The following is a 26,081-nucleotide window of genomic DNA, read 5'->3' on the forward strand; positions in this document are numbered from 1 at the left end:
CACACAAATTTATTTAATATAAATTTTATGTGATATTGGAGCCTTCATAAGAAAATCAAGACCCAAAGAAATGGTTAAGTCTGTTTTTTTTTTAATATTTTTTATTTTAAAATAATCTCTACACCCAACATGGGGCTCAAACTCACAATTCCCAAATGCTCTGCCAACTGAGCAAGCCAGGCACTCCAAGCCTGAGTAGTTTTTTTTTTTTTAAGCCTAAGTAGTTTTATACTAGGTTTGATGAAGAGTGGAAAGTTGTGGGAAAATATGATACAACTTGAAGGGAATGAGCTAAAGGTAATAAATTAGGAGAAACTTAACAAGGCCTGCTTATTTGGATTCCTCTTAAAGTTTCTCAATCTTCAGAGAAAAGGATGCCTCTTTCCTCTGGGGGGCATTTTTGGGGGCATCTCTCAGATGTGGGTTTTTTTTTTTAAGATTTCATTCATTCATTCATTCATTCATTCGTTTGAGATAGAGCACACGTGGTAGGAGGGGGCGGGGAGCAAAGGAAAAGGGAGAAGCTGACTCCTTCCTGATCAGGGAGCCAGATGCTGGGCTCCGGGCTTCATCCCAGGACCCTGAGATCATGACCTGAGCGGAAGGCAGATGCTTATAACCTGCTTCTGGGGAGAAGGGTACAGTGGCCCAAGAATCTTTCCTTCACCTTCTGTTCCTCAAATTCCTTCAGCTTATTAATATTTAATATGCAAAGGTACCATATTTTGGGGCAGTGTGTTCAGTTGACAAACACCAAGTTTAAGAGAATGGCTACCACTGCGGGGAGAGTGAGAGACCTGGGATTGTATCGGATACAATGAAGTCTTGGACTGTATGTGAAATGTTTTATTTCTTTAGAGAAAAAATGTGACTCAGATATGGCAAAATGTTAAGATTTCACAAAGCTGGTGGTAAGTACATCCGTACTCAGTATACAATATTTTTTTTCCTATACTCTGCGTTCTTCAAATATTTTACAGATTTTTTAAAAGCAGTTGAAAGTTGTGACGCCTGGGTAGCTCAGCGGTTGAGCATCTGCCTTTGGCTCAGGGCCTGTCCTGTATCAGGCTCCCCTGCAGGGAGTCTGCTTCTTCCTCTGTCTCTCATGAATAAATAAATAAAATCTTAAAAAAAAAAAAAAAAAACAGTGAAAAGTTCTACACAATTAGTCAAAGTACTGCCTTAGTTTTTTCTAATACTTCCTAAGTATCAGGTTATTATATTAGAAGGGGGGTGGCGGCCTCTTTTCTATGGTCCACCTCTCAGAGCTGATCGGGTTTCTTTTTTTTTTTTTTTTTTTTTTTTTTTTTCTGGGTTTCAATTCTAATCATTGTGGTCAAATTATACCAATGTAGAAACTCAGGTTTTGGGCAATACAAATGCGCCCCCTGCTGGTCCTGTAGTGCCCTGTCCCAAAGTTCAAAAGAGCTATGAAGAGAGCCCTGAATGTCTTCAGTAAAACAGGTTTTAGCCACAGATTTTAAGCCATGTTAGGGAATGGAACAGCCCTCCCCCACTCCCCAGAATTCCCCTTGTCACGAAGATACTTAAATCAGCTACAACTCTCTGTTAATACTGCACATCATCCAAGACAATATAAATTGCAAGGTACTACCCCAGTCAACCTTCTCAGTTTCCCTAACCACTTGTATATGAAAAATTTGGTCCCCATTGCTTGCTCTGGAGGTTGATGTGTGAGACAATAGATGCCAACCTTAAAATTTGTGAATGGCAGAAAAAAAAACAAGTGACAAAGGTGGTCTGCATGGGAAGGAGTGGGGGTGTCACGGACAACTTTGCCGAAAAAGGAATTAGCTGTGGTATTTAAGGGGATGATGTTGGTAGGATTACAGGTGAATTTTTTTTCTTTTCCAATCTTTCTTTAAAGTTATACCTTTAAATAAATAAACAAAATTGAGGAAAGTAAAGTAATTCACACAAGAATCTACACCTCAGAAAGGAGAGAAACCGAGTGGGAAAAAATTAGAGAGGAAGACAAACCATGGAAGAGTCCTAACTCTGGAAAACAAAGGGTTGCAGAAGGGGAGGTGAGAGGGAGGGATGGGGTAACTGGGTGACAGGCATTAAGGACAGCGTGTGATGAATTGAGCACTGGGTGTTATACTATATGTTAGCAAATTGAATTTTTTTTTTAAGATTTTATTTATTTATTCATAGAGACAGAGAGAGAGAGGCAGAGACACAGGCAGAGGGAGAAGCAGGCACCATACAGAGAGCCCGATCTCTGGTCTCGATCCAGGGTCTCCAGGATCACGCCCTGGGCTGCAGGCGGCGCTAAACCGCTGCGTCACCGGGGCTGCCCAGCAAATTGAATTTAAATAAAATAAAAAATTTTTTAAAAGAATCTACTCAAAGAGAAAGAGAAATAGGAATTGAATATTAGAGTTTTCCTTTTAAAAAGTTTTTTATGTTTTGGTTTTGTTTTATTTAATGTTAATATCCATCTTCTCCAATAAAATTTAAGTTCCTGAGACTAGGAGATGTTTCTGTCCTACTCCCCAGTGTATTCCCAGGACCTAACACAGTTCCCAGCGTATAGTAAAAATCTAATAAGCATGTGATAAATGAAAGCAGTAAATGACGGTTTTCTCAGAGTATAAAATCGGTACAAATTTTCTGGGGAGCAATTTGGCAATAGACACTGTGCCTTAAAGACTGTATATCTTTTAATAATCATAGATGTGAACAAAGAGTAGGTCTTTTAATAATCAAAAACATTCCTTTCAAGGATATGTTATACAAAGTTCTTTATAATTATGAAAAACTTGTAACAGTCTGAATTTTAAAAGTTACATGATTGGTTAAGTCAGTTATGGTACATCTGTACAGTGAAATGCTATGCTGTTATTAAAATCATTTTTAGGGCAGCCCGGGTGACTCAGCGGTTTAGTGCCACCTTCAGCCCAGGGCCTAATCCTGGAGACCAGGGATTGAGTCCCACATCAGGCTCCCTGCATGGAGCCTGCTTCTCCCTCTGCCTGTGTCTATGCCTCTCTCTGTGTGTGTCTCTCATGAATATATAAATAAAATCTTTTTAAAAAATAAATAAAATCATTTTTAGGAATATTATATGAGAGATTATAACAAAGGTAAATTAAAATTATATATACATTATTTTTTAAATCTATGAGAATGACTATTATATATGCATGAAAGTACATCAAAATATTTGCATTAATTGTATGCGAGTGATCCTGGGTGAGATTTTTTGGTTGGTTCTTGTTTATTTTTACCAAGTGTCAACACTGTTTTAGGTACTTTATTTGTATTAATATTTTTTCTTGGGACTCCTGGCTGGCTCACTGGTTGACCGTCTGCCTTCAACTCAGCATGATCCCAGAGTCCCGGGATCAAGTCCCACATCAGGCTCCTTGCATGGAGCCTCCTTCTCCTCCCTCTGCCTACGTATCTGCCTCTCTCTCTCAGTGTCATGAATGATTAGGTGAAATCTTAAAAATATATTTTTTCTTTATTGAGGAATAGTTGGCATATGATAAATTATACTTATTAAATCTTATGATTACGTTTTTTAAAGTGTTAAATAATACTATATTTTTCCTATAAGACTTTAATGCAGTCAACTTCACTTTTTCTACTTTTTCTCAGGTTTTAATGACTTGTAGTTATTTGATAGGATACAAAATTAGTCAGCCAATTACTTTTCTTTCATTGAAACACTAAACATTGCTATGATTTGGGGTGTTTTCCCTAGTTTTATTGAGATATAATTGACAGATAACACTGTATTAGTTTAAGGTATACAATGTGATTTATATGTATATTGCAAAATTAATACCACAACAATTTATTAATATCCATCACCACACATAGTTACAATTGTCTCTTCTTACAATGAGAACTTTTAAGATCTACTAGGTAAGTTTTGATATGTGTATACTCCCATGAAGCCATCAACACAGTCAAGATAAAACATTCATGTTTTCCAAATATTTCCTCATGCCTCCCCCAAATCTAGCCTCCCTTGACGCTAGACAACCACTGATATGCTTTCTGTCACTATAGATTACTTTGCGTTTTCTAAAATTTTATATAATGGAATCATACCGTTTGTACTTTCTTTTAGTCTAGTTTCTTTCATTTCACATAATTTTTTTGACATTTATACATATTGCTAAGTGTATTAATGCTTCATTTCTACTTACTGCTAAGTAGTATTGATTTGTATGTATACACTAGTTTGTTTATCCATTTGCCTGTTGATGGATATTTATTTGTTTGTTTATTATTTAATTCATGAGAGACACACAAAGAGAGGCAGAGACACAGACAGAGGGAGAAGCAGGTTTACTGCGGAGAGCCCAATGCAGGACTCGATCCCAGGACCCCAGGATCACAACCTGAGCTAAAGGCAGATGCTCAACCACTGAGCCACCCAGGCATCCCAATTAAAAATTTTTAAATTGAGATAAAATTGATAAATAACATCATATTAGTTTCAGGTATACACCGTAATAATTTGATATTTGCATACACCACAAAATGATCACCACAATAAGTCTAGTTATTATCTACAGTCATCATACAAAGTTACAAAAAAGTTTTTTTTCTTGTGAAGAGAACTTTCAAGATTCACTCTTGGCAGCTTTCAAATATGCTCTAAATATTATTGACTATAGTCACCATGCAATACATTACATCCTCATGACTTATTTATTTTATATATCTAAGTTTGTCTGCTTGATCCCCTTCACCCATTTCTCTCAGCCCCCTACCCTCTTCCCCTCTAGCAACCACCAATCTGTTGCCTGTACCTATGAGTTTTGTGTTGTTTGTTCATCTGTTTAATTTTTTAGATTCCACATATAAATGAAATCAGGCAGTATTTGTTTTTCTCTGACTTCTTTCACTTAGCATAATACCCTCAAGTTCTCTTCATGTCGTTGCAAATGGCAAGATTTCCATTGTGTGTGTGTGTGTGTGTGCGCATACATGTATACACACCCCACACCTTCTTTATCCATTCATCCATCAGTGGACACTTAGGTTGTTAACATATTTTGGCTATTGCAGATAAGGCTGCCATGAACATAGGGGTGTATCTTTTTGAATTCGTGTTTTCATTTTCTTCAGGTAAATACTCAGATGTTAAATTGCTGGATAATATGTTGAAGAACCTGCATATTGTTTCCTATAGCAGCTGCACTAATTTACATTCCCACCAACAGTGCATGAGGATTCCCTTTTCTCCACATCCTTGTCAACACTTATTTCTTATCTTTTTTATACTAACCATTCGAATAAGTAGGAGGTGACATTTCATTGTGGTTTTGAATAGCATTTCTCTGATAATTAGTAATGTTGACCATCTTTTCATGTGCCTGTTAGCTGTCTTATGTCTTCTTTGGAAAAATGTCTGTTTAGATCCTCTTCCTATTTTTTAATTGGTTTAATTGTTTGGTTTTTTTGCTACTGAGTTGTAATGTCTGGGTTTTTTTAATCAATTTCATTTGCAATGTTATAACCACACTGGGGTTTTAAGAAGAAATTTAAACACACATAAATCTCCTAATCTAACATGTTATTTTCTTTTTCTGTTTTTTCTTCCAGCCCTTATTCATTTACATATATATTTTAAATAGTTCTAACAGACTGTTCTATAGTTTACATTTTTACTTCTTTATATCCTATTTTCCATATTGCTTATTATCTTTTAAACTAAATGTCAAATTAATGAATCATGAATTGTTTTCCCAATTTTCCATTGTTGAGTTGTTTCTACTTTTTCATTATTAATAACAAAGTTATAACAACTTTATACAAAAATCTTGTTCTTTTGAATTATTTCCTCATGATAAATACTCAGGAGTGAGATTCCTGACTAAAGACAAGAATATTTTTCTGGTTCTTGGTACATACTGTCATATCACTTTCCCAAAGAGTCTACTAATTTTAATTTCACTCGCTATGTGCCAGTACTGGTTTGTGCAGCATTTGCTAATTTTATAGGTATAACATACTTCATGGTGCTAATTTGCATGTCATTGGCTACTAACCAGGTAGACATTTTCCCATGTCTGGGATTCTTGTCTATATAATCTATTGTCCTTGGCTGTTAAGGATGCTCTTTTTCTTCACAGACCAGGAACTGAGGAGTATGACCCTTGACCCCCTTAGTGTTTCCGTGGCTGAGCACATCCAGATCTCTGAGTCAGATACTATCCAAAAGACGTAAGTGTTTAAAGTTGTAATGACATAGACCACTCCACTTTTATTTCATTTTTCTTTGTTTTAAAGTAATCTTTACATCCATCCTGGAGCTTGAGCTTACGATCCCCAGATCAAGAATTACATTCTCTACTGACTGAGCTAGCCAGGTGCCCCTCATTTTTCTGTTTCTAATTGATTTCATTTATGTTTTTTCTAAGCATGACAATTCTTAGGATAATCGTACGCTCTAACAGCTGAAATTGTTGTCTAAGAAATAGATTCTTAGGACTGTATTATGAATGTTTCCTACTTCAACCATATTCTTTGGCTAGGTGGGTGAAGAGTGAAGTTTAGGGGCCCCTGGATGGCTCAGTCAGTTAAGCATCCGCCTTCAGCTCAGGCCATGATCCCAAGGTCCTGGGATGGAGTCCCATGACAGGCTCCCTGCTCATCAGGGAGTTTGCTTTTCCCTCTCCCTCTTCCACTCCTCCTTGCTTGTGCTCTCACTCTCTTTCTGTCAAATAAATCTTAAAAGAAAAATGAAGTTTAACAGTGTGGAAACAGCTTTCTCCATTTGTCTATATAGCTGAGAGCTACAGACATGCCTAGAAAAGTGAAGTCTGTCAACTCAACCATAGTTTCTCCTCTCAGCATTCACTCAGCTCTGGGTAAAATAATACTTAATAATACTAACACACATTCCTAACATGTAATAAATGCTTCCTATGTGCTCACTATGTGCTTACTTCAAGCTCATTGACCAACAGCTCAGCCAGTCAGCCCAACTCACTTGACCTAAGCCCTATTTGGCAGTGGCACCTGGAACAATAGCCTATTGTGACCTCCATCAGTGACTTGAGAACCTGCCCTCACCTGCCCTATGGTATAAGAATTCCCTCCTGGGTCAAAAAGGTTTTATGTTCCCTAGGAACAAAGAGAGAAAGGCACTATCTGGTAGGGAGGCAGATATCTGAAAAACTCTATTTTTAAAATTTTTATATCTCAGCTTTTTCCACAATGGATTTAAATGACTTACATCTTCATCACCAAGAAAAAGGTGAGATAACCAAAAAGAAATAAAAATTTAAGGCAGAGGAAAAGAAAAAAGAACATCAGCACTCCACAAAAGTCATTATAGCCATTGTGACTAAAGATCAAACTTTCAGATTTGATATAGAGATTCCTGAATGTGAAAGCAAAAACACAAAAAAGAAGCAACACAATCAGGTTTGTGATTCTCATTTGCCATGTACCTGTTCCTCAGGGGAAATGAATGTTTTCCTAGCACTAAATTCTAATGGTTACATCTTCTGTGGGTTTTTATAGAGTGACATTGAATGATTTAAAGACTCATATATTTACAGGAAATTCCATTTACCTCATTCAACAAATATTTCTCAAGTTTCTGTAGTAAGGCCCTGTACTAGCCCTGTACTAGCACAGCACAGTGAATATAATACGGATTTAGCTAAAAAATAAAATGTCCTGGCACCCAGGAGCTGCTGCTGCAGCTGTTACTAAAACCCACATGGTTGTTTCTTAGGGACCTTTTTACCCAGAGAAATTAAGTCTGTTTTCCTCAAGGCAGATAGTCAATTGACAGCAGTTCTACAAGGGATCACACAAACACAGCACATGACCTTTTGGTGGCTATATTTGATCAAGAATAGAATTCAGAGGGCATAAAAGAATGAATGGATAGTTGCATGTTCCTAAAACAGTCTTTCTTAAAGGTCATTTATTTTTCAGCTAAGCCTTTGATAGAAGAATTTCAGTTAGATAACCTGATGTCATTCAATTAAAGGCATAAACATGCAACTCTAGAGAGGTGAACTATTTCTTCTCTCTAAATTGAGGATTTAGCTGGAGAGAACCCCACAAGGGAAGACTCAACTTTCTACCCTCCCTTATTCAGGGAGGTGTTGAGAAAAAGAGGGTTGACCAAGTGTATAAAATGCCCATCATAGCACCACAGAGACAGAAACTCAATGTTTGTGCACTTCTCTTCCTTGTCCACCAGAGTTTTTTATTTAGTTTGGTCCTGTTGTTTTGCTTTTTCTTAAAGGGGCAGAGATTATGGTGTACACCATCTGCACAGAAGACTCCCAGGACACGAGTCCCCAGAGCAGTTGGGTCCTGTAGATGCATCTCTTCTCCCAAGAGGAAGAGAAGGGAAGAATGAACCAAGACTGTTCAACCAGCAGGTACTAGCCAACATCAATGTAAGTGTAAACATCTAGGAGCTTGGTCCAAAAGCTTGCTCCCATCAGGCTACCATGTACAATTGTGTAGATTGCTTACTATATGCACAAGGGGAACTGCAAAGGGGCAAGTGAGAACTGAAATCCAGTCTGAAGTCCATGGTTCAGTCATCGTTCCCTGCTCCAGCCATGGGCTGCATCCTTCTGAAGGATGGGGTGCTCATTTCTAATTCCTACTAAGATACTAAAAGGAAACTTCATCTTCCCTACACACCACTTCTGACACCAGATGTGTGGAGACTTTTCTTATATCAGTCAATCTCCAGCTCAAAGAACACCAACTGGATGTCCTACAGTTCAATTCTGACACTGCCTGGAGTTAGCACAGACCCCACAGGTTAAGGGCTTGGTCACATAAGACTTCCCCCACTTCAAACACCAGTCACAAGTCCCAGGTTGTCACCTATAAATAGAGGGTTCCCACAACCCCTTCCTCAGCTTTGATAATTTGCTAGAATGGCTCACAAACCTCAGAAAAACATTTACTTACTACAATTGATTTATTACAAAGGATTTTTTTTTAAGATTTTATTTATTTATTCATGAGAGACACACAGAGAGAGGCAGAGACACAGGCAGAGGGAGAAGCAGGCTCATGCAGGGAGCCTGAAGCGGGATTCGATCCCCGGTCTCCAGGATCAGGCCCTGGACTGAAGGCGGTGCTAAACCACTGAGCCACCCGGGCTGCCCGATTTATTACAAAGGATTTTTAAAAGATTTTATTGTTAAGTAATCTCTACAACCAACCTGGGGCTAGAATTTACAATCCCAGGATCAAGAGTTGCATGGTCCACCAATTGAGCCAGCCAGGCACCCCTTACAAAGGATATTTTAAAGGATACAATGAACAGCCAGATGAAGAGATACATAGAGCAAGGTCCCAAGGGTCCTAAATGCAGGCACCTCTGTCTCCATGGAGTTTAGAGTGTGCCATCCCCCTGGCATGTGGTTGTGTTCACCAACCCAGAAAGCAATCCAGACTCTTTTGGTTTAGGTTTTTATAGAGGTTTCATTACATAGGCACTGATTAGTAAAAGCATTGATTAAAGCATTGGCAAATGATTATTAACTTCTCCTCTGAGGTTAAGGGTGTTGGGCTGAATTTCTAACCCTCTAATATCATGGTTGATTCCCTTGATAACCAGCACCTCCTCCTTAGATGCTTTCCCAAATCACCTTATTAACACAGTCTCAGGTATGGTTGAAAGGGATTTCTTAATGAAAAACAAAAGCTACTCTTTCACCTTTATGCTCCAGAAATTACAGTGGTTTAATAAGTTCTGTGCCAGAGACCTGGGATGAAGACCAAATATTTTTTGCTTATTATGTCAAAATATCACAGGTACTGAGTGGGTAGCCATGGCCCTACTCTGCCCTCCTCTCTTAGGAGGAATTTCCATTGTTGTCTCAGCCTATGGGGAAATGTGAAGACTGACGTGGTTGTGGTCATCTGCTTGAGAAATTTCTGGAAAGTCAGCAATTGATGCAATAGTGAATAAATCTGACTTTGTTCTAAACTAAACATTAATTGTAGCAATAGCAATCTACCAAAGTTGAAAATTGCTTTACTTTGATCCAACTCTATAGATCACAATTTAGCACCAGAAAGGAGACATCCTAAAGTGTATTCTGTTCCTCTTTCCTCCAATGGCATTATACCTAGCAGTTTTAAAGGAAAGGCTGAACCTTAGGATTTCTGCACCAGCTCTAAGACTCCCTCTTCTGCTTCATGTGGAACCCACACAAATTCCATTCTAAACCATTCTGTTTTGTTCAACATAATCTTCCTTTGATGTTTTTTTCCCCTTGTTTTCTACACATATTATGATCCTCTTCCTTAATTTCTCACCTTTAGGAGATGGAGTTGATTGACAAAGCCAAGAGAAAGAAAAGAACCAAAACAGACAAGTCCAAGGTACCTAAGGAGAGGAGAGAAGGAAAGGTCCACAGGGAAGCAGAGGCTGTTGTTGGTAAGGGAGTGTGCCCTTGACCGACGACCCAGGAAAAGACACCTAATAGGGCTGGGACATGTCACAGAGATTCAGCATGAATCCAATGGGACAAACTCCCTGTTTTGAGTCTTTTTGACTATCTCTGGCTAAAGACGCTCTTGCAGCCTTACTTCATGTCAGTAGAGAAGAGAGGAAAGCAGGGTTTCCTAGAGACCTGTGATAAAGAGGAAATAATAATAATAATAATAATAATAGCAGCACCTATTTACTGACTACTCATTGTATTAGGAGCCCTGCATATATGACATCATGAAATCCCCAAAACATCTCCATAAAGCAAGCATTATTATTTCTGTGAGTTACTATCTGTCATAATTTAAGAATTGGGCAGTGAAAGCATTTAGGAAGCAAAAGGTTTTGGGTAGCTGAATGATTACCCCAGCTACCACTTTTCTTCTTGATTCCCTGTGTTGTACCTTCCAAGGAATTTAGATTCCCATGCTTCTGAAGACTTTCTTTAGTTTAAAATTTAGACCCATTCTTTCCTGGCCACATGATTTAGAAGACCCTCCAGATGAATCAAAGGCTGTCAGAAAGGATGACATTGGATTGTTTCCTGGGCCCAATCTATTTTTGAGATTTGCTTTTTAAAGTCTTGCTGACCTTACATTGTTATAGCCCATGACTTGGATTGCATTGGCAGGACTGGGGAAAGGAAATACTTGTGGTCCCCAGAGGCAAATTGAAGAAGAGTGCTTACAGTATGGAAGGCTTAAACTTTGCCAAGTTACAAAGCTGCAACCTCAACCCAGACTCTTGAGGCCTGACTTTCTGTCTGTGTCTGTTGTTTTCTCCTCTGGAGAGTCTTGCCTCTACCATAGGTCGGGGTGAAACAGAACTTTTTTAGTTGTAAGACTATTGAATTACAGTTGATCCAAATAGGATAAGGCAGTTTCTCAAAGGGTGGTCTATGGACAACCCTTCTCAAAACACTTGGAGTGGTCATTAAAATGCAGATTCCTACAGAATCAGACTCTAGGAGTGGAGCTCAGGAATCTGCACCCCAGGTGATTCCATTGTACATGGAAGTTTAAAAGCTACTGAAAAGGATGCAGAGATCACATTTACTTAGCTACAACTCTGTCCCCAATTGTTCTTCTTTGCTTTCTCCAGGAAAGTCAAAGGAATCAAAGGCTGAAAAGAAATCAGAGCCAATTCCCAAAGAAAGAAAACCAACACCCAAAAGGAAAAGGACACAGAAGAAAAGGAATCTGGAAATAGCAAAGCTGAATGGGCCTGATGTCATTAACCCTAAGGAAACAGAAGACACTTTAGATAGAGGTTTCTCTCCTACAGATTCTGTTGTGGAGGACATTTGGTTTTCCCACAAGTATGATGCTCAGGAGAGCCAAGTGTCCATAGATGGAAGATCATCACCCACCCAGACTATACCTGTCACCGGAAACATGGAATCTAAAGAAGAAAGAAGTTATGAGGACCCTTCCAAAGTAAGGTCCAATATTCTCACCTCAGACAGAGAGATGTCTGTTCTTACTGGTATAAGAGATGGGAAAAATTGCTGTGAGTCATAGTGCAGTTACTCAAACAATGCTCTACATCACGGTTTTATTTTTTTTTTAATATTTTCTCCTTTTTAAATATTTATTTATTTGAGAGAGAGAGGAAGAGAGGGCATTGGAGCAGGGGAAAGGGGCTGAGGGAGAGGGAGAAGCAGGCTCCCCACTGAGCAGGGATCTCAATGTGGGACTTGATCCCAGGACCCTGGGATCACGACCTGAGCTGAAGGCAGAGCTTCACCGACTGAGCCACCCAGGCACCCCTACATCATGGTTTTATTTGTTCTACTTTGATACCTCTGACCCTTTAAGAAGCCAGAGCTGATCAAAGACACAGGGTGGCAAAGCCCCTCTGAAATGATGCACTCTAGGAGGCTCCCACACTGCCACAGCATATACTCATCTCTTGAGGAGCAGGAAGTTGGCACAGCCCTCACAGTTATAGGAGAAGGTAGATTTTGGCCATCAGAGCCAAGCACATGTCCTTGACTTGGCTGGGAGCTAATGTTTTGATTGCCTCCCAAAAGCTATGGAAATTCCTTCTTTCCTAATTTTCTGTGGCACACAGCTGAGCCACAGGCAGCTCGTACAAACATACCTGTCTTTACAAGGTGCTGTGGCGTATAATTTTGTTCCAGGAGACTTGATTCTAATGTCAGGTATTTAAGAGAAAAACTGAGTGAGTGTAAGGAAAATTGCCCTTGAAAATCCCTGCAATTAATCAAAAAAAGAAAAAAAATACCAACAGATACATCTCTCAGTAAGACCAACACAACCAGTTTTTTCTCTGTTGTTGGAATAAATCATAAAAATAAATAAATTTTTTTTCCACTGGGATGAAGGTGCTGAACTGCATTTAGAGGTTTTGTTGTAGGAGAGAAAAAGGAGTATCTCTAAAACACTGCATTTATACCCACAGCTAAACTGCTGTGGGTAAACCCACATAAATTACATGTGCATATGGTACAACTCTGCTGAATCCCGTTTAATCTTTACAGCCACACTTGTGAGCCAGATGGGATTATCCCATTTCACAGACCTAGAAACTGAGGTGTGGAAATAAGTATCGCAGTTGCCAGAAGTTATACAACCATCAAGCAGTAGGGCCAAGACTTACATCCAAGTCCTTTGACTCTAAAATCAGGGCTCTTGTCAGTTTTAAATTATTGTGTTTTTCTTTATTTTATAGCCCATAGTCTTCCATAAAGGATTTTAGACATATTTTTTTTTCCTTTTTAGTTCCCAGTCCTCCCAGCTGCCTATACTATGGAATTGGAATTCCACTCTACACCAGAGATGAAAATTTTAACCTATGAGCAAAACTTTCCTGAGCCTGCTAGACAACTAGATTTCTTAGAGGCATTGTCAGTGCGTAGCGCTGTGCTGCTCTGCAAAGGCTTAAAAAAAAAAAAAAAAAGGCCAAGAAGTTTCACCCCGAGTTGGATACACAGAGCACCCATGGAAGAGTTGCATTCATTTCCCCTCATGGGCGTATTTCTGACAGTGGAAGGGGTGTTCGGGAGAAAAAGAAAGCTAAGACATCCTTCACAGTAACTGAGAGAACCTTTCATTGAAAAAGTGGGTTTGTGGGCAGCCTGGGTAGCCCAGCGGTTTAGCGCTGCCTTCAGCCCAGGGTGTAATCCTGGAGATCTAGGATCAAGTCCCACATCAGGCTCCCTGCATGGAGCCTGCTTCTCCCTCTGCCTGTGTTTCCGCCTCCGTGTGTGTTTGTGTGTGTGTGTGTGTGTGTGTGTATGTGTATGTGTGTGTTGTGAATAAATAAATAATATCTTTAAGAAAAAAAAAGAAAGGAAAAGAAAAAGTGGGTTTGCATGGGAGTGTGAATCTAAAGCATTTATACCTAAGACCACCCCTGGTAAGATAGCGTTTATCTAGAACCTGTGGTTCCCAGCCCTGGCTTCACTAGGATCACCTGAGAAGCTTTCTAAACCACCAAGGCCTCCCATCTAGATATTCTCATTTTATTAGTCTGTAGGGGGCCTTGCCGTCAAGTAATTTTTAAAAGCTCCTCACATGATTGTAAAGTGCAGCTAGGGCTGAAAACTCCAGACATACAATGTGCCAGACATTATTTTGGCACTTTCACTATTCAATTCATCCCGGTAACAGCCCCAAGAGGAAGACAGTATCAGGGAAATTAAGTTGTGACCTCCAAATCCTGAAGCAAATAAGAGACTTGGATGCGGGCCAGTCAGACCCCAGAGCCCAAGCCAGGGGCTGCAGTCGGTGTGGAAACCACTCCGTGGTCTGCTGCTGCTGAGAGGCACCACTGGGCTGTGCAGAGGAGGGCTCGCCCCGACACAGGCTCTGCTTTTCACTCTGGTTCCTCAGGCCCTCCTCGCCGAGAGGGAGCAAGAGGGAGCGTCCCGGGACAGGCTGCGAGCAGAGAGGGCTGAGATGAGACGCTTGGAAGTGGAGAGGAGGCGAAGGGACCAGGAAGAGCAGAGGCGGCTCCTTCAGGAGCAGCTGGAGAGGGCTGAGAGGATGAAGGAGGAGCTGGAGCTGGAGCAGCGGGCCCGCGCGGAGGAGAACCGGTGCGTAGAGCCGCGGAGGCTGCGACCACGCAGGAGGCAGCCACACAAGGCCGGGGCTGACCTCCGCTAGGGACGTAGTGGGTTCTGAGACTCGTGCCCAGGAGTAAAACAGCACATCTCGTTTTTCTCTGTCCTCAGTTATCCTAGGGACAACCTGGACCAAAGATAAGGTGTAGTGTCCTAGCCATGAGGGTTACTCCAGGTACATGCTCATGGGATCTTCTTCGAAGGGCTTGTAATGCAGCCCTGCAAACATTTGTTGAGCCCCTATGACTCTCTACATTGTTCTAAATTCTTTCATAAGCCTTGACTCATTTAATTAACTAATTAATTAAAAAGATTTTATTTATTTATTCATGAGAGACACTGAGTGAGAGGCAGAGACATAGGCAGAGGGAGAAGCAGGCTCCCTGCAGGGAGCCCGATGTGGTACTCGATCTCAGGACCCCAGGTCATGCCCTGAGCCACCCAGGTGCCCTGACTCGTTTAATTTAATCTTTACAACAACCCTGTTGAGACTAGAGTTTTAAAACTCATCTTGTAAGAGGGGGAAACGAAGCTCTGGGAACTTAATGCCCCGACGCCAGAGCACTGAGCTGTGTGGTGAAGCTTGGGGCTTCTAGTTACAGGTCAGTTGTGTTCTGGCTTCAGCTCTTTACTCAGGCTTCCCTTGGACACCAAAATGTCCTCTGAACAGGTCACTCCAGAGCATCGACCAGGGGCTGCAAAGTCTCCACCAGGGGCCCTGCCTGTTGGCTAGTCTCACAAGGATGTCCCAGTGTTTTCTGCCATTTCCCTGACCATCCTGTGGGTTTTCTTAGCCTGAGGAAGCAGAGACTGGAAGAAGAACGGCAGCGGCAGGAGGAGGAGGAGAGGAAGCGGCAACATCGGTTGCAAGTGGCCCAGGAGAGAGTCTGGCAGCAACAGGAGGAGTTCTGGAGGAAACTGCAAGAACTACAGAGAAAAAAGCAGCAGGAAGAAGCCAAGCGAGCTGGTGAGGAGGGGTTCTGGAGCAATCTGCCTCTCCTATCTGGGGCAGAAGTATTTTTATCCCACTGTGGGTGTTCATTTGAATCTCCCCAGAGTTATTCCTATCCTAGGCCTTACTGTGTGAAGCACTCTAAATGTATAAGCTATTTTTTTTCAAAGTGATTAATATGAGTGACTACAGTGAGTCAAGATAGAAGATCAAAATAAGACAGACTCACTTGTGGAAAGGACTCTTGGGCCCCGCTCCCAATTCAGCCCTCTCCTGACCTGGGACCCTGCCCCTCCCATTGCCATGTTAGCACTGCTCGGAAGCTGCCTACATTGGAGACAACGCCCTGCTCCTTGCTTCCTTCCCTAGCAGACAGAAACGACCATCTGGATAGCTTCGGGCAGCCTGCCCTTTCGGGTGCTGAGATGTAGAATCTCTACAGCCTCACTTTTGAGGAAGAGGAAGGGACTTGAGCAAATGACACTCTTTAGGCTGGTCAGGTCAGCCGAGTCAGCACAAAATTTCTGCAGATCCTGATCTGACGCCTCTCCCCAACTATCTGCATACCACCCGTGAGCACCCTAGGCCCTGGAAAACTTTCCGCCAAGGTTTTGTACTAATTGCACAGTGCACTGCACATAGTAGGTGCTTGATAAAGGACTCCTAAACTGACCCCAACATGATCCCCACAGGAGCTGGCAGCCTCCTGGCAGGTAAGCTGCACACCATCTCATGGGGAATCCCTGGGAATCAGACTTGGGAGTTAGATTTCTCCACTAATGAGACCCCTGCTGAGCCTACCCCCTTTTCTATTCCATAGAGGTTGAGAGGCAGAAGGAGAAGGAATTGGAAATGCAGTTAGCAGAAGAACAGAAACGCCTGATGGAGATGGCTGAAGAAGAACGGCTAGAGTACCAGCATAGGAAGCAGGAAGCAGAAGAGAAGGCGCAGCTGGAAGCAGAGGAGAGAAGGCAAAGGGAGGAGGAAGCAGCCAGGCTGGCTCTGGAGGAAGCTATGAAACAAGCACAGGAACAAGCCAGGTAGGATATTTGGGCAACGGTTGCCACAGGGAGATTGTTTCAAGGGCTTGATTCCCTAGTGCTAGTGCTGCCTTTGGACACTGAAGGTCTCCCACTTTCCATAAGCATGGTTTGGAAGAATTAAAAAAACAGATTCTTTTTGCTGCCAATGTCAGAATTTCTTCATGGCTTATAGAACTTGTATTGAAGCTGGAAGGGTGTTTAGATGTTATCTATCTCAGCCATCTAGTTTACAGGTGAGAAACTCGAGTCCCAAAGAGGGAGAAGGATCTTGATCAAGGCTAAATCGTGAGGTGGGCAGTGTCAGGACCACATCTCACACACACACACACACACACACACACACACACACAAATTCTGAACCACTGCCTTTCTCAGTATTTTTTGGTTACCTGTTGTGTGCCAAACACTCTTCTAGACGCTGGGAATTCAGGAGTAAGCAAAACAGAGGTCTCTTCTCCCTTGGCATTTATATTCTACAGCTGGGGGTAGGGAGACAAGTATTTTTTTTCAGCTGCTAATAGATGCTATATAGGAAAAGTTTTAAACATATGATAGGATTGCAGGAGGCTTAGTTTAGATTGGTCAGCCAGGGCAAAACTTATCAGAGAAACTGTTATATAAAGTGAAACCTAAATGACAAAGAGCCACATAAACATCTGGGAGAAAAATATTCCAACAGGTACACAGTGAGTGCAAAGGTTCAAAGGAAGGAATGAAACTGGCATGTTGGAGGAATAAAAGAAAGTCAGAGGGGCAGTCCTGGTGGCACAGTGGTTTAGCGCCGCCTGCAGCTCAGGGTGTGATCCTGGAGACCCGGGATCCAGTCCCACGTCGGGCTCCCTGCATGGAGCCTGCTCTGCCTCTGCCTGCGTCTCTGCCTTTCTCTCTCTCTGTGTCTCTCATGAATAAATAAATAAAATCTTTAAAAAATAATAATAATAAAAAAAAAAGAAAGTATGGCTGGAACCAAATGAACAAGGCACAAAGAATACTTCCAGATGAGGTCATTGAAGTAATAGTACATAACTAATATAACAAAGGCCAATGGCATTCCCCCTCTTTTCTTTTACAATAGTATAATGATCATTTCATCTTTCTGATGATAGCATGTTTCTTTTTGTTGTTATTGTTGTTGTTAATATTTTTATTTATTTGAGAGAGAGAATGAGCAGCAGGGAAGGGCAGAGGGAGAGGGAGAAGCAGGCTCCTCGATGAGCAGGGAGCCCAATGCAGGGTTCGATCTCAGGACCCTAAGATCATGACCTGAATCAAAGGCAGATGCTTAACCGACTGAGCCACCCACATCCCCTGATGATGAATTTCTTGAGTAGCTTGGTTTCGACACACTCTTTATAAGTTAGGTTCCCTGTAGTTGCTTTCTCATGAATTTCCACTCCTTAGTGAAAGCAACAGACATCCCTCTTTAGAACCATCAAATTTGAAGGGTAAAGAAGCACAACACAAAAAACCATGTGAGTCCAATCTTGACTAAACAGTTTTACCCCCTGAAATGTATTTTCTACAACTTAAGTTGAATCTAAGCTAATGAAGTACCCCTTAGGAGACTAGGAAGAGAAGGCAGTCAGAACAATTTTATTTCAAGCTTTTCTACCTAATCTTGAGTTATTCCACTCCTGGACTTTATTCAACTTTTTCCCCCCACCTGTTAGGTGAATTAAAAAACATATCATTACAGAAGTCTTGATTCAAGTCAAAATTATATATTCTACATATCATAGCAGCAGGACGGAGTTCGTAAGCATCAAGACCAAAAGCAAGCTAAACAATTTTGTAAAGCTAGTCCAAGTAGCTGAGACCAGGAAACCAAGTAACTAAAGGGGTGTTTGAGGGGTCGAGCCTCATTCCACCAAGGGTTACAATTTGATGCCAGCTGGCTGTTTCATCTTCACTTGCGTGACATTGGCCCAGGTACTTTAATTTCTCTGGCCCGTTTCCTCCTGTTTGAAACAAGGGAGTCCGTTCCAGCAATACAAGTTTAAGAACTTTCCTTTTACTTTTCCAGTAAAAGGCTCATGAAACTCTAAAACTCATGTGTAAAGTCACTAAATGAATAGAGTATGATCTTCCACTAAAATGCAAGATCAGTAGCCCCCAGTCTAGCTGATGATTGCTCAAATCCAAAGTTCTTCTACTAGCTTCTAAGGGCAATTTCTAGGATGCTTAACCATATTGGGATTGTGGGTGGGTTGTTTCCTTAGGCAAAAAGATGCTTTGAAGAAACAACTTCATTTCCATCAAGAACTCTATAAGGAAGCCAGTGGCCTGCAGTGGACACGGAACATTTCCAGATCGTGGGTCTACTCTTACTTCCAGTTTCTACAAATACCCAGATCTTAAGGCTAGAAGAAAACTAAAAAGTAAGTTGGGAGGTGGTGACAGAAATTCTAATAATGGAAATGATATTCCATTTCATCGAGTTCACCTCAACCCACACTGAACTTCACTCTAGGACCTCAATTCCCACTACCCCTTCCCACCATGCATACCTAACTTGAAGTATTTCATTTCACAGTGTGTCTGAAAGAGTTGCAGATTAGTGGAAATTCTATAATGCAAATAATTCTGAATAAGCTAAGGAGTGAGTTCATTTATTAAGAACTTCATTCTCTATAAGGCAAAAACACATACATTTCATCCTAAGAATCTAAAATTTGTCCATTTAAAACAAGGTAATCTCTTGATAAATGTTCATTTGAACAAAATGAGCCATTTTATTCAAGGTATTCTCACTTCCTCAAAATATAGATTCTAGAGCTACACTGGCCAATTAAGTAGCCACATATAACTTTAAATATGTTAAGCATTCAGTTCTCCAGCTACATTAACCACATTTCAAGTGCTCAATAGCCACATGTAGCTACTGGCTACCTTACTGGACAGTACAGATGTAGAACATTTCCAACATCACAGAAAGTTCTCTGGACAGTCCTGTTCTAGACTCGATAATTAACAAATCTTGAGGATTTGTTCCTATGCCTTTAAGATCCAACCACTCACATAACTTCCCCATTTTTTTAAAAGATTTATTCATTTATCTAGACAGAAAGCACAAGCTGTGGGGAGGAGCAGAGAGAGAATCTCAAGTGGACTCCACCCTGAGTGCAGAGCCCAACGTGTAGCTTGATCTCACAACACTGAGATCACGACCCAAGCTGAAACTAAGAGTGGGACGCTCAACCCCCCACACCACAATTTCCCTGTTTTTAAAAATCATACTCTATTAAGGTATAATCTTAATTTTTCTTTAACATCTCTTTAAATAAGTATCTATCCTAGAATGATCATTAAAAGGGATGAGAGATCTTTACAAGCAAGATATATAAAAGGATGTTAAAGCAAGCAGTATCTGAACTTGAATTTTCCTACAAATTTCCTTTGGCCCTACTCTAAACTTCACTGTCTACAGCTGAAAAACAGAGTATTTGCAGAGGATTCCCTCAAATTTCTCACCAATGCTGTAAAGTATTTGCTCTTTACAGGAACCGTACTTCTACAATCCAGAAGTCCAGCGTAATTTTTATTCTGTATTGCTATTATCAGACTTGCTTAGATTTGATGACTTTTAGCTATTTGCTTTATTTGTAAAACAGAAAATAAAATGGCCAAAACACTATCAGTCAGTGATTTTAAATATGTCGCAAACTTTTTCTCAGAATTGTCCATCCTACTTGCACATTCATTCATTCATTCAAGTCATTCAACAATGCTTAAGCAGGTAAGGAGCATTTCAAATAATACAAGAACAGAAGAAAGAGCACTCAAGGAAAACATCCTTGTGGGGGAAATTACCATTACCGACTTTATTTTCTCCCTTCTTTTACAAATTTAGGATGTTGCAGTCAAGCACCAGGTAGAGCAGCTACACTAAATGTTATTCAAGGTTCCTTTTCAAATCTGATATTCTATAAAATTGTTGCTGTGAAAGTCCTAGTTTACCAGCACTACTACACCAGATAAGCACATTTTAGTAAGTTAACCATAGCAGAATGCAACGTATTTAGAAGAATCCAATAAACTAAATAAGTTTATTTCCCCAAAGCTAAACTCTACCACCTAAATGCTAACCTTCAGACAGAGATACAAACAAAATTAAGATACCAACTACATACTCTTGCATTCTGAATAGCTCAAATAGCCTATCAAGTTTGTTACTCAGGCCTGAAAGAAATACGCAATTCAATGAGGATTTTTCAGAAAAGGGCCCCATTCCTAGTCACTACTTAATATAATATGATAAATGCCAGGTGACAATCTAAAGGCTCTAACTTACCTAAGGTAAACATGTACAACACAAATAATTTTTCAGTTAGGGTCAGACATAGGAATTTGTAAGGCAAGCCAATTATTTTTAACAGGTGACTTGAGTAGGGTATTTAAGCTATAAGGGTTTATAAAATGTATTAGAGATAAGTTTTATTTGCTCTTCTAAAGTACTCAGATGACATTCTACCTGGAATAACACGAAAGAGGATTATGTGTATGCATACATATACTAAATCCTGTGATTCGTTAAGAGTTAAAAAGCTAAGCCCTCTAATAGGAACTAATTTAGTACTTTAATTTTATACAAAGTTTAAATATTTAAGATGAAATAAAAAGAAAATATAAACAAATATAAACAAAGTATACCAAACCTTAACCTAAGCAGAAAACATTCTGTAAACTGTTAAAGGAAAAACTTAGAATTATCAATATGAATCAATTAATTTTTGGCATGCCCATTTATTCAACATGACTGGATAACTATATCATAGATATGCACCATACAAGAACATCAAGTTAAAAAAAAAAAAAAAAAACAGAACACTGAGTATTTAAGAAGGTAGCGTGGCCTTAATTAAATCCTTAATTCAAAGGCACTTCAGTAGCTTTCAGTGCTTCAAAGTCATGATCATCATCACTGTACAGTACTGAAAAATTTATTTGTACCATGTACAAACAATAATTTCCAGTATTATGCAAGAAAACTTTTAGGCATTTTCTTTTTTCTTTCTATACAATTAAAAATAAAATGAACATTAGTATGGTTTTTACAAATATTTTGTTTATTTTAATGAAGCTGGTACAGACAATGTCCATTTAAAACCCATATCCCAGGCCAAAAAGTACAAATAAAATCAAAAAGAGCAGTGTTCTGTTGAATACACTTCTGCATGAATAACTTTATTAACTGCTAATGAAAATTAGAACTTTTCTGGGATCTTCTGACAAGACTTTTATCTTAAAATGCTTTCTCTTCAGTGAAGCCATCTTTGGAGTTAGTCATTTACTCTCATCATCTCTGTCTTCTCGACTCCAGCCTGATATTTCTCTTCTTTTGGTCCAGACCCTCAAATTTTAAAAGAAGCTTCAAGTTAAGGAAAGGTCATTTTTCCACAGTTCAGTTCTCTGAAAAACTTCCATCTCCCACTGAAAGTCATAGTCCAGGAGTGAAGCAATCACATGCTAGAACTTCAGGGCCAATTGGAAAGTCATCATGAACACTTGTATTGGTCGATCTTATTTATCACAAGCCTGAAAATGCACAGTCCTGGAAAAGGTGGCCTCTCTGTGCACACATGTAATTTTTAAAAAGGAAAGGGCAATATGAAGGGGGCTGAGGTTTGATCACCAAAAATCAGCACAATGAAAACAAGTGATAATGAATAATGGGCACTAGAATTCAAATTACCAGATGTTTTAAAGAGATGGGGTGCCAGTTTTCAATTCCGTTTTGAACACCACATTACAAAAGAACTATTTTTAAAAATAAAAAAGGATTGAGGGTAAAGAAAAAAAAAATAAAAAGAATATCTAAATCGTTGAATGACCCCCTGTTTGTTCCTGATAAACTTCAATCACATCTTCTTCCTCCATTCCCAGCTGTAAGAGGATAAAAAAATATGTTAGAATATAAAAGCACTAATTTTTTCATTGGCTGCAATTATGTGGCCATTGTTTTAAAATGCAAAAAGATACAGAAGTAATCCATAGTTACCCTGCTCTAAGATTAAGAATCTGGGTTTCCTTTTTTTTTTTTTTAAGATTTTATTTATTTATTTATTCATGAGAGACACAGAGAGAGAGGCAGAGACACAGGTAGAGGGAAGAGAAGCAGGCTCCATGCAAGAAGACCAGTGCAGGACTCAATCCTGGGAATCAAGGATCACGCCCTGAGCCGAAGGCAAATGCCCAACCGCTGAGCCACTGAGGCGTCCCTGGGTTTCCTTTAATCTAAAGAACATAGCGGTATGTCTTTCCTCCTGATTCTGGCTGTGAAGTCATTCATCTAACCCTGCTGAGCCAGTTCACCTCCCAGTCTATTCAGCATATAAAGTGTTTTGTTTTTTTTTAATTTTTTTTAGAGCGCACCATGCATACATGAGCAGGGTAGGGGGTGGGAAGAGGGGCAGAGGGAGAGGGAGACAGAGAATTTTAAGCAGGCTCAGCATGGAGCCCGACATGGGGCTCAATCTCACAACCCTGAGATCATGACCTGAGCTGAAATCAAGAGTTGGACACTTAACACACGAAGCCACCCAGGCATCCCTAAAGTGTGTTTTTTAAAAATACCTCAAAGGAGTTTTAAATCTAATGAAACATGTATTTCATAGTTTAAACAATAGTTTGATGGTGTATCTTCCAGAAAACCATTTTACTTTTAGATGCAATTACTTGATAGAATCAAGATACTTGATAGAATCTCTTTATTTCAAAAAACTTGATCTCACTTTAAAATATATGTGGTTTTGGGCAGCCCTGGTGGCTCAGCGGTTTAGCGCCACCTTCAGCCCAGGGCATGATCCTGGAGACCTGGGATCCAGTCCCACATCGGGCTCCCTGTATGGAGCCTGCTTCTCCCTCTGCCTGTGTCTCTGCCTGTCTCTCTGTGTCTCATGAATAAATAAAATCTTAAAAAAAAAAAAAAAAATATATATATATATATATATATATATGTGGTTTTAGTTAGAAAAATACTGCCTAGGGATTCATTTTGAAGTGGTTTGCTTTGTCATCTATAATTCCTTCTGGCAGTTAACTACTATTTTGATAGTGACCACTCTGAATGTAGAAACGTTATCTAGACATCTACTCTTACTTGATAACTCCAATTTTACAAGCTAGATTTGTCAGCCTAGCCCCTCTCAATCCTTAAAGAAAAAAAGGGGGTCCTTCAAAATGCCTTTTACAGAATGCTAAGCAAAGCAGAGGCAATTAATAGCGTGGTTGTTTTGGTGTTTTGTTTTTTTGATGTGTCCTATATGCACTGAAATATTCTAGAATTTTTTCTTAAAGACACTATTAACAATGGCTGCCTCTGAGAAATAGGAATGCAGAGATAATCAGAATATGTTTACTTTCCATTTCATATACTCTGATAGATTGCTTTTTATTATTTTCAACTATGAATATTCTTTATTTAAAAAAGAAAAGAGTATGTAAGGGGGCATGGTGTCCCACAGAAATCCAGGTATCACCCTCAGTGAGGGTAAAGGAACATCAATTTGTTGATTCTGGTGTGCAGTCAGGGTTCAGAAGCATTGTTAACAGGCAGACTGAAAACAAAAACTAGTATAGTTTCCACTAAATTACAGTGGATCACAAAAGCAAATGAAAAATAAAAGGAAGTCTAAAATCAGTAATCTCTACTGAGAAAAGTTATAGGTGATATTTTTGGTGAATTACAAAATGTGAAAAGAGTAAGAAATCTAAAAATAAAACAAGTAAATTGAACACCAATAAAAAATAAATTTAAAAAAAAATAAAAAATAAAATAAACACCAAAAAAAAACAAAAAAATAAAAAATAAATAAAAATAAAACAGACAGGGGTGCCTGGGTGGCTCAGTCGGTTGAGCGTCCAAATCTTGGTTTCAGTTCAGGTCATGATCTCAGAATTGTGAGATCGAGCCCCATGTTTGGGCTCCACACTCAGCTGGAATCTACTTGAGATTCTTAGATTCTTTCTCCCTCTCCTCCTGTCCCTCCTCCCCATGCTCATGCTATCAAATCTTTTCTTTTTTTTTTTTTTAAGATTCTATTTATTTGACAGTGTGAGGGCATTCAGGTAGGCAGAACGGTAGGCAGAGGGAGAAGCAGACTCCCTGCTGAGCAGAGCCCAACAACATGGGGCTTAATCCCAAGACCTGGGATCCCTGGGTGGCGCAGTGGTTTGGCACCTGCCTTTGGCCCAGGGCACGATCCTGGAGACCCGGGATCGAGTCCCACATCGGGCTCCCGGTGCAAGGAGCCTGCTTCTCCCTCTGCCTGTGTCTCTGCCTCTCTCTCTCTCTCTCTCTATCATAAATAAATTTTAAAAATTAAAAAAAAAATTTTTTTTAATAAAAAATCCCAAGACCTTGGGATCATGACCTGAGCCAAAGGCAGATGCTTAACCCACTGAGACATCCAGGCACCCCTCTAATAAATACATCCTAAAAACAAAAACAAAAACACACACATGGATTTAGGACTTTTTAAGTGATTACACTGCCTCTAGTGTTATGGATATCTTGATTGTGGTGTATATTTGTATATTAAAATAATTATTAAAGATGCTGTTAGAACTTTATTTAAAGATTTTATCCTTAAGTAACATCTACACCCAACGCGGGGCTTGAACTCACAACTCCAAGATCAAGAATCACATGTTCCACTGATTTAGACAGCCACGTGCCCCAAAACTTAATTTTAGTTGCATATATAGCCTGTAAAGATTGCAAGGAATAAAATGCAACATTACAAGAAACCTTTAAGTTGGGGAGGCACCACATATCCTCCAGTTATGGAAAATATGAAGCAGTCAGCTTCAAGAAGTAACTCTGTAGAGATGAATGAATAATGAGTAGAAGGACGTTACTCCCTAAATACCTACTGTCTCTTCCTCTGCCCCATTATGCTTCTGAAAAGATAATCTATTAATGACATTGAGGAATGTGGCACTTAAATATAGTCAATATCTACTGTGTTGTAGAGATTTTATCAAATTATCACTTCTCAGCCTTTTGGCTAAAATCAAGTGGAGATTATATCAAATAAGGACAGGAAAAATACAGGGATCCCTGGGTGGCTCAGTGGTTTAGTGCCTGCCTTTGGCCCGGGGTGTGGTCCTGGAGCCCCGGAATCGAGCTCCGCGTCAGGCTCCCAGCATGGAGCCTGCTTCTCCCTCTGCCTGTGTCTCTGTCTCTCTCTCTACGTCTATCATGAATAAACAAATAAAATCTTTAAAAAAAAAAAAAAAAAAGGACAGGGAAAATACAAGATGAGTTTGAAACATCTTATTGTGCCAAACATTAAGAAAGTACTCAAGGAGCACTGGGCTGGCTCAGTGGAACATGAGACTCCATCTCAGGGTTGAGAGTTCAAGCTCTATGTTGGGTGTAGAGATTACTTAAAAGAAAAGAAAAAAAGTACTCAAGAAAGTAGGTGGATACTAAATCAGGGAAAAGTTTGATGACAAAGAGGATATTCATGTAGTTTCATAGTTTCTTTCTTTTTTTTTCTTTTTTTTTTTTTATTTATGATA

At 39.8% G+C, this 26,081-nt stretch overlaps 2 protein-coding genes across 9 annotated transcripts in view; one reads left to right on the top strand and one right to left on the bottom strand.

Moving 5' to 3' along the window:
- The window catches only part of KIAA2012 (uncharacterized protein KIAA2012 homolog), a 130,067-nt gene that overhangs the window by 87,736 nt on the left and 16,250 nt on the right, over positions 1–26,081 (top strand). For 3 of the 8 annotated variants that reach the window (XM_038585381.1, XM_038585387.1, XM_038585389.1), the window contains 8 exons: positions 6,120–6,210; positions 8,255–8,411; positions 10,306–10,420; positions 11,576–11,910; positions 14,332–14,534; positions 15,356–15,528; positions 16,334–16,553; positions 18,776–20,208. In XM_038585381.1, coding sequence (XP_038441309.1) covers positions 6,120–6,210; positions 8,255–8,411; positions 10,306–10,420; positions 11,576–11,910; positions 14,332–14,534; positions 15,356–15,528; positions 16,334–16,553; positions 18,776–18,914 — 1,433 coding nt within the window. In that variant the 3' untranslated portion in view covers positions 18,915–20,208. Of the gene's footprint in view, positions 1–6,119; positions 6,211–8,254; positions 8,412–10,305; positions 10,421–11,575; positions 11,911–14,331; positions 14,535–15,355; positions 15,529–16,333; positions 16,554–18,775; positions 20,209–26,081 lie in introns of those variants that run through there. The other 5 variants (XM_038585384.1, XM_038585386.1, XM_038585382.1 and 2 more) reach the window with 4 other exon arrangements.
- Positions 21,934–26,081, bottom strand: part of SUMO1 (small ubiquitin like modifier 1) — a 29,152-nt gene continuing 25,004 nt past the window's right edge. The window contains exon 5 of the mRNA NM_001252263.1: positions 21,934–22,439. Coding sequence (NP_001239192.1) covers positions 22,371–22,439 — 69 coding nt within the window. The 3' untranslated portion in view covers positions 21,934–22,370. The remainder of the gene's footprint in view (positions 22,440–26,081) is intronic.

This window comes from Canis lupus, chromosome 37 (assembly GCF_011100685.1).
Source record: "Canis lupus familiaris isolate Mischka breed German Shepherd chromosome 37, alternate assembly UU_Cfam_GSD_1.0, whole genome shotgun sequence".
Lineage (NCBI taxonomy): Eukaryota > Metazoa > Chordata > Mammalia > Carnivora > Canidae > Canis > Canis lupus.